General features: G+C 39.4%; 2 protein-coding genes across 5 annotated transcripts in view; one reads left to right on the top strand and one right to left on the bottom strand.

The window, feature by feature from the left end:
• Positions 1 to 7,817, bottom strand: part of VWDE (von Willebrand factor D and EGF domains) — a 36,480-nt gene extending 28,663 nt beyond the window's left edge. The window contains 2 exon segments of the mRNA XM_075919835.1: positions 5,000 to 5,106; positions 7,764 to 7,817. Coding sequence (XP_075775950.1) covers positions 5,000 to 5,106; positions 7,764 to 7,817 — 161 coding nt within the window.
• The window catches only part of C2H7orf78 (chromosome 2 C7orf78 homolog), a 65,512-nt gene continuing 61,687 nt past the window's right edge, over positions 7,699 to 11,523 (top strand). For 3 of the 4 annotated variants that reach the window (XM_075922300.1, XM_006114523.4, XM_075922297.1), the window contains exons 1-2: positions 7,699 to 7,826; positions 9,759 to 9,845. In XM_075922300.1, coding sequence (XP_075778415.1) covers positions 9,842 to 9,845 — 4 coding nt within the window. In that variant the 5' untranslated portion in view covers positions 7,699 to 7,826; positions 9,759 to 9,841. The remainder of the gene's footprint in view (positions 7,827 to 9,758; positions 9,846 to 11,523) is intronic. The other variant, XM_075922299.1, reaches the window with a different exon arrangement.

The following is an 11,523-nucleotide window of genomic DNA, read 5'->3' as shown; positions in this document are numbered from 1 at the left end:
TATCAAGTTTAGTTCTACTTTTGTAGCATTAACAGGTATAAAATAACTATTTCAAAATAAGCAGTATTCCTCGTGGAAAGCAGGAGTTATTATTTCGAAATAACAGGCTTGGTAGTGTGGACGCTCCACTTGTTATTTTGAAATGGGGGAGGGGGGGTTATTTTTAAATAACTTCCTAGTATAAACCAGGGCTGAAGGATTAATCACTGAGGAAAGGAGAGGTCACTGCTCCATAGGCAATTTTCTGTTTTTCTATAGTGTTTGGACATATACTTTCCCTCACCCTGTACTTGAATCCCCTGGACATAATCCCAACAATTACCTATCGGCTGCAAGTGCTGTGTATCACATGTTGGTTGATTCTACATAACAGAGATAATCAGAACTCTTTTTCCTGTGCTACTCTCCAATTTCTGGGAACCCGGGGAAACTAGTTTTGTGGGGACAGCTATACAGGAACTAAAGGGAACAGAATCCACCCGCTAACCCTAAACAGTTGCCTTTCCCTTCTGAGTCAACTGTTCTAGCCCTTTTAAAATCAAAGCTGGAGGAAACAAGCAACTCCTTAAAGGGAAAAACTAATTTTAAAAAAGGTTTTATCGGTTTCTTTGAAAGGCTGTAATGTCTTTCTAAAGACGTTCAATACGTTGATTACAAGACCGGCATCAATTAATCACATCAGTCCTAGATGACAAAATGTCCCCCCAAAAAAGTTTTTGCACAAAAACATGCAGTGTGGACTTGTCCGTTTTGCGCAAAACCCCCTTTTTGTGAAAGCTCCTTCTGCCTCTCTAGGACACATCCATACTGCATGTTTTTGCACAAAAACCTGTTGTGCAAAAACGGATTGGACTTGATTATGCAAATGAAGCATGAAACAATGCTAATCGGTGCTTCACTTGTATTGTGTCTTCTGATAAAACACGTATTCTAGACATAGCGTGAATATAAATATAACCAGCATGTTTTATAACACATCTGTGCACTATGCAACATTATTCTTCCTTGTTTGTTTAATTGACATTATTTGCAGTGCAACAATGAAATGAAGGTCCTGTGCATGCTGCACCTGAAAGCTGAGCTATTCATCATATGTAAACACTCACATGGCTTAGGTAGTTGTAAACTGGTTTCCTTCACAGGGTCTTCTGAGAATTGCATGGGGAAGAGGAGAGATCCGCAGACCAGGGCTATGTCTAGACTACACTGAAGTTTCAAAAGAGGATATGCAAATTCCCACAGAATTTGCATATCTTCTTTTGATCTCATTTTTGAAAGCAGAGCTTTTGAAAATGAAAGTAGTCGGGACGTGTTTGTTATGGCAACCCTCCCTTTTTCAAAAAGCTGTTCTTCCTCAAAAAATGAGGTTTACGTGACTTTTCGAAATGGGGGGGTTGCTGAAAAATCTCATCCTGACTACTTTCACTTTCGAAAACTTTGCTTTCGAAAGTGAGATCTGAAGAATTTCCTCTTTCGAAACTTCAGTGTAGGCTAGACGAGCCTCCAGTGTCTTCTGTACATAGATCTTGGGGTATAATTCAAATCCTAAAGTCCTCACTTAAACAGGCCTACCATTGATTTTGGTGGGAGTTTTATCTGAGTAAAGCTAGAACAAAGTGAACAGGCTTTGGAACGCAAGCTGTGGTATATACTTCTGACTCATATTCATGGACTATTATTTCCCTCTGAAGTAAAGAACTTTACATATAAACCTGACCTTCAGGTCATTCCAATCAATGGCAAAACTCCCATCTTCAACAGGAGCAGCAAAGGACTTATATTTAATTTATATTGGATTTAATCAATAGAGGCAAATTAAAAAATGTGCCACAGAGATTATTACAACTTTCATTGACTCTCAGAATCTGATAGCTAGCTATGGCAGGCCAAAACATGTCTATGGATTTAGCCAAACTCCTGGCTTTTTACATCAAAATGGTCTAATTCTAGATCAATAGACAAGTTTTATAACTTCCAAATAACATAAGCATGAAGAACACACCATTTAATTTTTTCATGATGTTTTTGTGACCATTGTAACCTAAAGGCTGTAGCCAAGTCAATTACCTCTAGAAATGTCAAAACTGTTTAAGGAAACCTTTTTCAATGTCAAAACAGTTTAACGAAACCTTCTTCAGCTGCTCAGGAATTGGTTGTTTAGTCATCAGTTTATTCCTGAAACATGCTGTCCTGACTTTTGCTCCATGGCAGTCTTACACTTTGTATTATAATCACTTGGCGCTGTCGTACTTTTAGTATAACTCTGCAGCACTTCTATGGCTATGGGTTTGTGTGTGTTTATTTCAGTGTAATTCTGTCATGGTTCTGTGTAACAGGACTTCCATAAATGTTACAGGGTATGTCTACACTGCCACCCTAGTTCGAACTAGGGTGGCTAATGTAGGCATTCGAACTTGGAGGAGGAATAATGGTAGTTCGAATTAGGAGCCGTGCCGCGTGCCGCGTGTAGCTGCGAGCAGGTAGTTCAAACTACGGGGCATTTAAAAATGGCGGCACCCAGGAACATGCAAATAAAGCCCGGGATATTTAAATTCCGGGCTTCATTTCCAAGTTCGAATGCCTACATTAGCCACCCTAGTTCGAACTAGGGTGGCAGTGTAGACATACCCTCAGTCTTTTTAAAGCCCATAAAGACTAGATAGCTGAAAGCTGTTGAGAACCATTTTTTTCTAGAAAATATACACACAACTGTTTTGCAACAGTATGACAATGAAATAAAAACAGTGTTTTATTTTTGATATTGCTTAGATCACATTTTTCTTTCATTAACTTATACTGGCTTCTGTGCTTTCTCTCCTCCAGTGGCAAGAATAAGGGGAGCTAACTCTTGTTTCCTTCCATGTCTAGGAAGGTAGTTGCCTCTACAAGTACTTGTAACCTAACAACATGCAGAGGGTCAGATTCTGCCATGGGCTGGGGTTGAATAGCAGTACCATTATGCCCAGTTCCTGCACATACTTAGCACATTTAGCACATCCACTTACTTAAAGTTAAAGCACAAGTTCCACTTTTTTGCAAAATCCATGCCAAATAAATAAGGGTGTCAATATCTGGCCCGTAGATACTAATAATTTTAAGAGAAAGATGGGAGCCACAATAACATCTTTAAAATTTTTTTACATGTCAAACATAATTTTGGACTGTTTGAATTCATTCAGGATATTGATAAATTGGAAAGGGTTCAAAGGAGGGCCACAAGGATGATTAAAGGATTAGAAAACCTTCTTTATGACAAATGCTAGGAACTCAATCTATTTCACTTAACAAAGAACCAGATGACTTGGGTAAGGGATGACTTGATTGCAATCTATAAGTAGCTACACAAGGAACAGATATTTAATAACGGGCTTTTCAATTAGTGGAGAAAGATACAATGTGAAAGCTGAAGCTAAATACATTCAGACTGGAAATAAGGCATATATTTTTACCAGTGAGAGTAATTAACCATTGCAACAATTTACCATATAGCTTGGTGCATTCTCCCTCACCAACTCTTTACCCCCGTCCTCTCCACTCCTCCCAAAACTGAAGCTGGGAGCAAAGTCCTGGCGTGCAGGGCCACAATGCGTGGGGCTGAAGCAGAGCTCCGTGGTATGCAGAGAGGCAGCCAGGCTCATGGGTGCTAGACTGCAACAGCCCCACAGCCTTAATTCCAGTGCCTATCTCCCTCACTGAGGCTATGTCTAGACTGCAGGCTTCTTTTGGAAGAAGCTTTTTTCAGAAGAGATCTTCTGAAAAAACTTCTTCCGAAAGAGCATGTCCATACTGTGAAAGTGCATCGAAAAAGTGATCTCCTTTTTTGAAAGAGAGCATCCAGACTGAATGGACGCTCTCTCACATTTAAGCTGTGATTACTATGGATGGAATGGCCACCAGGGCACCAGTGCTTTTCCCTCTTTCCTCTTCTTCCAAAAGAATTCCCTCTTCCCCGTCCACACACTCCTTTTTTCCGAAAGAGCTCTTTGCAAAAAGGCTTCTTCCTCATAGAATGAGGATTACCAATGCTGGAAAAACCCCTCTGTTCTTTCAATTTTCCTGTGGAAGAATGCAATTGCAGTGTGGACCTAAGTGAAGTTTTGTTGGAAAAACAGCCATTTTTCCAACAAAACTCTGTAGTGTAGACATTCCCCAAACATTCTACAATCAAGATTGGATTTGCCGCTCTAAAATATGATCTAGAAATTATTTTGGTGAAGTTCCATAGGATATTTTATATAAGAGGTCAGACTAAATGTTCACAATGGTCTCTTCTGACCTTCGCAGGGGTAGCCATGATAGTCTGTAACAGGAAAAACTTAAAAAACAACGAATAGTGTAGTAGCACCTTAAAGACTAACAAAACATGTAGATGGTATCATGAGCTTTTGTGGTTACTCATGATACCATCTACATGTTTTGTTATTCTTTAAGGTGCAACTAGACTATTTGTTGTTTTTTAAGTTTCTTCTGACCTTGGAATCTATGAACTGTGTCAACAAAAGAGGAATCTCAGTTTACATCTGTATTTGTTGGCATAAGATAACAACGTATTTAATTCTTTCCTTCCTGGGAATATATTTGATTTTGTAAGGTTCTCCTAAATGGGGATCTGGGCAGTGAAAAAGATTGGGCTACCAGATTTCTTCACCACTGTAAGGTTATTTTCTATGTAAAATCCTAAGGTACCGAGCCCCTACAATTCCAACTGATTTGGATAGAAATGTAGGATGTGCAATATCTGTGAAAATTGATGTCAGGAAGATTAATCTATTTTTGCTCAGATTATGTAATCATGTAGCCAATTTAGGTCATGATATTTTAAAATGCTACAAAATTTTTCACACTCAAGTCTCCTCCTAAGTAGGAAAAGGTAGTGATCCAGAAGTTGCATAGAATGATGCATTTGTTTAACGAGACATGTGACTTCTTGTAAAGAATGCCATTTAAAACAACAGCAATAATGATAGTCAACAGCCAATAATGAAGGCTTTGAAATTACTCTGCTTTCTTTACCAAGGCAAATGCAGAATTTTGCTTCAGAACAGTTGCTTTCCTGGTTATCCTTTTGGAGACGGCTGGCTTAATGGAAATTTCTTTTTCCTGATGCTGTAAGGAAAATAACATGTTGACAAAGTACTGCAATAAAGGATTGTGCAGATGGGTGATCCTATCATTTGAATGAAACAATGATCAACTTTACAGCTTTGTGTCTTGTTCTTTCAACTCTTATTACTCAAAATGAAGCATGATGTCCTAAAAAGTCTCAGAGGGGCAGCCATCTTAATTTGTAACTTTAAAAACAATGAGTAGTCCTGTGGAATCTTTTAGAGAATCTGTTAAGTACCACAGGACTACTCATTTTTATAATGCCCTAGTTTCAGTTCTGATTTTTTTTTATAACACAACTATCTATGATAAACTTACTAATGGTGAAATATTGTGTTCAGCTTTCAATACCAGTATATACAATGCAGCGGATAAGACATGTTACCAATGCAGGAGAAGACTGTGTTTTGTATTGATCTTTAACTCTCGCCTTTTGCGCAAGAGGGGGTTTTTGTGCAAGAAGGAGCAGTGTAGACTGCTCCTTCTTTTGCAAAAGCCCCTTGCACAAAAATGATGGCTCATTAAGTATGCAAATGAGGCACGGCGATATTCATCACCACATCTAATTTGCATACGTTCTTGTGCAAGACACTGCAGTGTAGATGTACCCTTAGGGTATATCTACACTACAGAGGAAGATTGAAGCTGCCTCAATCTTTCAGGGTTCGAATTAAAACAGCTAATTCAAAGTGAGAGGGGCACTCTGATAGATGCCGGTAACCCTGCTTTTATGAGCGGTAAGAGAAATCAAAGGAAAAGTATTCTTCTTTCGACTTTCTACTGTGTAGACTGCACCAAGGGTACGTCTAGACTACATCCCTCTTTCGACAGAGGGATGTAAATTAGGCATTTCAAAATTGCAAATGGAGCTGGGATTTGAATTTCCCGTGCTTCATTTGCATAATCACGTCACGGTGCTTTTTAGAAAAAGCGCTATTTTGAAAGTAAAACCGCAGTCTAGACGCTGTTCTTTCGAAAATGGAAGCCTTTTTCGAAAATTCCTGTAAACCTCATTTTTTGAAATTTACAGGATCTTTTGAAAAAGCCTTACCTTTTCAAAAGAACCATGTCTAGACTGCAGTTTTACTTTCAAAATAGCACTTTTTCAAAAGAGCGCCATGACGCGATTATGCAGATGAAGCGCGGGAAATTCAAATCCCGGCTTCATTTGCACTTTCGAAGTGCCTAATTTACATCTCTCTGTCGAAAGAGGGATATAGTCTAGACACACCCAAAAGCCAAGTTAAGGTACTTTGACTTCAGCTACACAATTAATGTAGCTAAAGTTGAGTATCTTAATTCAACTCTGTCCTGTAGTGTAGACGTGCCCCCATTGATTGGATGCAGGTACACAAGTTTGGATCCTTAAATATCCTTTAAACTCATTGATTAATAGCATGCAACAAATTGATCTACAATGTTGATACATTATTCCAGTAAAACCAATCCTGTTCCCATTGATTTCAGTGCTAGCAACAAAAGTATAAGAAGATTAAAATTGAAAATTTAAAATGATCATGACAATAATGATAAATGTGAGAAGCAGACACTTTTAAAACACTTTAAAGGTCATGCTGTATAATCAGCTGTTTATGAGTTCCCAGTGCAAGGCTGTAGTCAAAAAGGCTAGTGCAATTCTTGGATGAACACGCAGGAGAACCATAAGTAGCAGTACAGAGTGTTTATTTTAACTCTGTGTTTGTCACTTGTGTGACTGCTGTAGGACTACTCTGTCTAGTTCTGGGGTTTGCAGTTCAATAAGAATGGTGATAAATGGGAGAGGGTTCAGACTGAGATACCAAAATGATTAAAGGATTAGGAAACAGACCCAAGGAGCTCAATCTATTCAGGGGTGACTTGATCACAGTCTATAAGCACCTACATAGGAAGCAAATATTTAATAAAAAGGTGCTTATTCTAACAGAGGAAAGTATAACATCACAGGAATTTGAAGCTAGACACATTGAAACAGAAAATAAAAGTGTGTGTAGTTAACTACAGGAGTTGTGGGGGATTCTCTGTTGCTGGCATTCTTTAAAATCAATATTAGATGTTTTTGTCAAAGATCTGCAGTCTGAATTATTTGGGGAATGAGGGAATTCTACGGCCTGTTATGCAGTAGGTCAGACTAGATAATCACAATGATTTCTTCTGGGTTTGGAGTCTATAAATCTCTTTAAATGTTCCATGAATAGGAGTAGTGCCTAAAATCTGCATTACTTATACCTCTTTTTACTTTTGAACTTTCTTGAGGTTAAAAAATTTATCCATTTCATCGTGGATAAGGAACTGAGCCTGCCATGAGTTTATATATATATATATATATATATATATATATATGCATATGAGTAACACTGCTAAATTGTATGAGATTAATTAAATACATGAAGTTAAGTGCATAACTAGTTGCAGGATCATGGCCTGTATGTATGAGATAGGGTGCTGGGCAAAGGGTTACTGATTCAGCCCTCTGTCTCACCCTCTCCTTGTTAGGGGAATCTATTAGAGAGGGCTAACCCTAATTGGGGAAGCAGAGACAGCTGCTACCTAATTAGCCTGGAGGTGCAGAAAAGCCTCAGGGGAAGAAAGCCACAAGGAGAAAGGAAAAAGGTAGGAGCTTGTGCTCTCCCTCTCTGCTGATGGAGAACAATGATTACTTGTATTGTATAGCTGTCATCAAGTGTTTTTAAAGTTGTTTTGTGAGTCTGCATTATTTCTAGGTAAGTTTCCTGGGCTTTTGGTTTTGTTCTTTTTAAATTCTACTATGTGGGAGCATGTGATTTTTGTTGGTGGTGGTGGTGATGATGGGGGGGGGGGCGTTAGGGTTAGTGGCAATCTCCTTTGAATATGCAATAGCTTTTAAGCAGTCTTCTGAATGTACATTATTGATGCCATTTATTTGGACAAATATGTTTTGGTAGAACAGTAACTTTCTAGTACAACTGTTCTTTATTGATTATTTTACTTCCTTTCCAATATCACAAGCGATCAGGTCCATGAAAAGTGCTCTTATTTATGACTAATTGATGGTTCTGTTGTGTCAATCTGTATTGCCTTCCAATAGTAAAGCTAAGCTAGCTATCTTTATCTCTACTTGGAAATTTAGTGCTTTGGAGTCCAAGATAAGTCTGGTCTTCCTTTTCATAGTTCCATGGTTTTCAAATTCTATATGCTACTAACTTTTAATGTCCATAGATAGCAGCAACCTCTTCAAGCTATCGTTACAGAAAATTGCATTATTCAGAGAACTGGTTGATGAAACAGTTGAAAATCTCACCTTCTTAATTAAAAAAACTAGTTGTATTGGTAACATGAGCTAACTCTGAAAAAACAATGCAAATGTAATGGAAAACCTCAAACAAGTACATCACCAAAAATACATAATGCATGTAATGAAATTTTTTATACTACTTCAGATCCAAATACATACAAGCTGAATAGTATGGCGGTTGTTGAAAAATGTTGCAAACAGCAAGAGCTGCAGAGTTTGGCCACTCTGAAAACATCAAATCACTTTTACCTTGCATAAGTGGAAACATAACTGTTGTCTTAAATAGCAAAACTATATAAGAATGAAGCTTTCATTAACCTTTCAGGATATCAGTTAGGGTGTGTCTAGACTACATCCTTTTTCTCCAAAAAGGGATGTAAATTAGACACTTTGAAATTGCAAATGAAGTTGGGATTTAAATTTCCTGTACTTCATTTGCATAACAGCAGCCGTGGTTTTTTCAAAATGTGGCTTTTCGATAGGAAAAATTGCAGTTTAGATGGGGATCTTTTTGAAAATAAAACCCTTTTTTCAAAAGATCCCGTAAACCTAATTTTTTGAGGAGTACAAGATCTTTTGAAAAAAGGGTTTATTTTTGAAAGATCCCAGACTAAGCTGCTGGCTTTCTCTCAAAGCTGCATTTTGAAAAAAAAAGAAAAGTGGCCGTCATTATGCAAGTGAAGCATGGGAAATTTAAATCCTGGCTTCACTTTTTATTTCAAAGTGTCTAATTTACATCTTTTTTTTTTTTTTTTTTTTGAGACAGGATGTAGTCTATACATACCCTTAGAGGCCCACAGAATGATAAGAAAAGCAACATAGAGGCAGAGTCATTCACTATCAATATTCTAATGTGTTTTGGAAAGAAAATATACTATGTAATGGACTTAAGTCTACTCTCCCTACATCAAAGGAAGAGATAGGCAAAGGGGAACAAATGTCTAAGGCTCTGATCCTGCAAAGAGCTTCTGTTGGTACAGGGATCCGCCCAGTGCCGAGCTGAGTCCTGTAAGGTGTGTTTGGCTGCCACTGATGATAGACCCAACATGAGAACTGTAGTGCTTACAGTTAGTCATTTGATGCGTTAAAAGAAATCATGACAGTGTTAAAAGAAATAATGACAATCTTCACCAAAGGGGTCTCTATCCTGCTGTACTTCAACATCCAGGTGTTGGTGAGATGTTAAGTGACCCTAGTAAATCCTTAGGTCCTGGCCCTAATCAGGTTGGTGTGGAGCTGCACAGCTACAGGAGACCCAGGGTTCCTGGAGTTCCTAGAGAATGCTGCCACAGCCACTCCTTGTGAAGAGCATTGGTGTATGCTTTCATCTATTATGCGATACGGACTCATCTGACTTTTGTGTCTCCCCGGCTCCTTTTAGGGCAGGTGAGCCACCTCAACAGCACTCACTGTGGACCATCCTCCAGGACTGCAGCTGTGGCCATGTCCTGAGCAAAGAGCACAATGGGTAAAGTCTCCCCCCATCAGTCCTAATTTGTATTCTTTGCACAGAGCTAGCTGCATTCTCATCTTATTTACGTAGGGAAAGCTTTGTGTGACAGTTAACTGATAGTTACTGTACCTTTCCAATTAAAATGTAGCCTCACAAGCAAGGTCTTGCAGACACCATCTCCTTATTCCAGATGACTGGGCTATGAGCCTCACTGTAATAGTTCTATGTGCAGTATTTCTATGGTTCTCAACCGAGATACGTGTACTCCTGGGGATACGCAGAGTTCTTCCAGGGGGTACATCAACTCCTCTAGATATTTGCTTAGCTTTTCAAAAGGCTACAGAGAGAGAACTAGCAAAGTCAGTGCAAACTAAACAGTTCACTATATGAAAGTATCTCAATGTGGGCAACTTCATTTTAATGGAGTCATCAGGGTCACCAGTGTTTAGGGGGGCTGACAGCTTCACTGGATCCCTGGATAAGGAGGCCCTGCTCCATGCCCTCATAAGGGGTGGGGCACTGCCTGGAGAGCACTGCACCTCCCACCCAGCCCTCAGAGCTGCCTGGAGCACTCAGCAGAGCACACCAGCAGCAATTTCAAGGGCCCAGGGCTCCTGTCACAGCTGCAGTAGTGGTGGCAGGGAGCTCTGGGCCCTCTTGTATCACTTGGCCAAGAGGCAGCTGCCCTCTTTGGCAGGCCCACTGACAGTGAGGGGCAGTGTTCAACTGGTTGAGAATTGAGACCCAGGGCGGAAAGCACAGTGAGACTTCGGCTTCAGCAAGATTGGAGCCAAGACCAGAGTTTTTAAGTGAGGTGAAATTTGGGACAAATAAGTGTACAGGAGTCTTGCGGGGCTGAGAATCATTGCTGTATTGGACCCAACATTGCTAGGCAACACCTCAGTCACACCAGGCATATTCATTTTGGGTGGTGAAAGACCTATTTAAGAGACTGTATTGCAAATTTGAAATGAGAGAACTAATTCATTTGTGGGCCTCTGGGAACAGACCTGGGATTTCCTTTATTCCTTCGTAACCAATCATAGGAGTAGCATGCTTAATGAGTGCATTTCAGATGTCTCTCTTGTGTTGACTGTCTAAAATAAAAGCAATGCCTGCTTTGGGTTTAATGTCAGCAAGCTCATGAGGATTCACAGTTTTTATTAAACTTTCTGCTCATTGCTAATTTATCCCTCAAGCCCAATGGATGAAAGTAAATCATTAATCCCGTAAGCCACCCAGCTCTAATTAATGGTACACTTCTTAATATTTCTTCTGTTCTATATCCAGGTTCTCTGATAGTGTATTCATGGTTTAAAAACATCAGAGGATTCATGGCCATGCTTCAGTAAAATGATCTTGGTGCAGCAAGCTTGTGTCTCCAGATTGAGATCATTACTAACTTCAGAAAGTTGCTAAATGAAAAATATTCAGAGGGCCAACTTTTCAGACTTAACTGCATGGCTATGTCTACACTCCAAGATTTCTATGCAAAAATGGCCAGAGCGTCCACACCTGAAGCATGTTTTTGTACAAAAAATACAGGAAATCAACAGGACAGAGGGCTTTTGCTGGTAGAGCTACAGCTCTTGTGCAAAGAAGGCAGGTGTGACTCACCACAGGGGTTTCTTGTGCAAAAAGGGCCTATTAGAAAAAGCACAGGTGCTCTAATAGCCATTCACAGAATGGCCAT

This window comes from Pelodiscus sinensis, chromosome 2, assembly GCF_049634645.1.
Source record: "Pelodiscus sinensis isolate JC-2024 chromosome 2, ASM4963464v1, whole genome shotgun sequence".
In the NCBI taxonomy this organism is placed as follows: Eukaryota; Metazoa; Chordata; order Testudines; family Trionychidae; genus Pelodiscus; species Pelodiscus sinensis.
The sequence above is the reverse complement of the archived record's forward strand: the minus strand, read 5'-3'. Positions and strand labels throughout refer to the sequence as shown.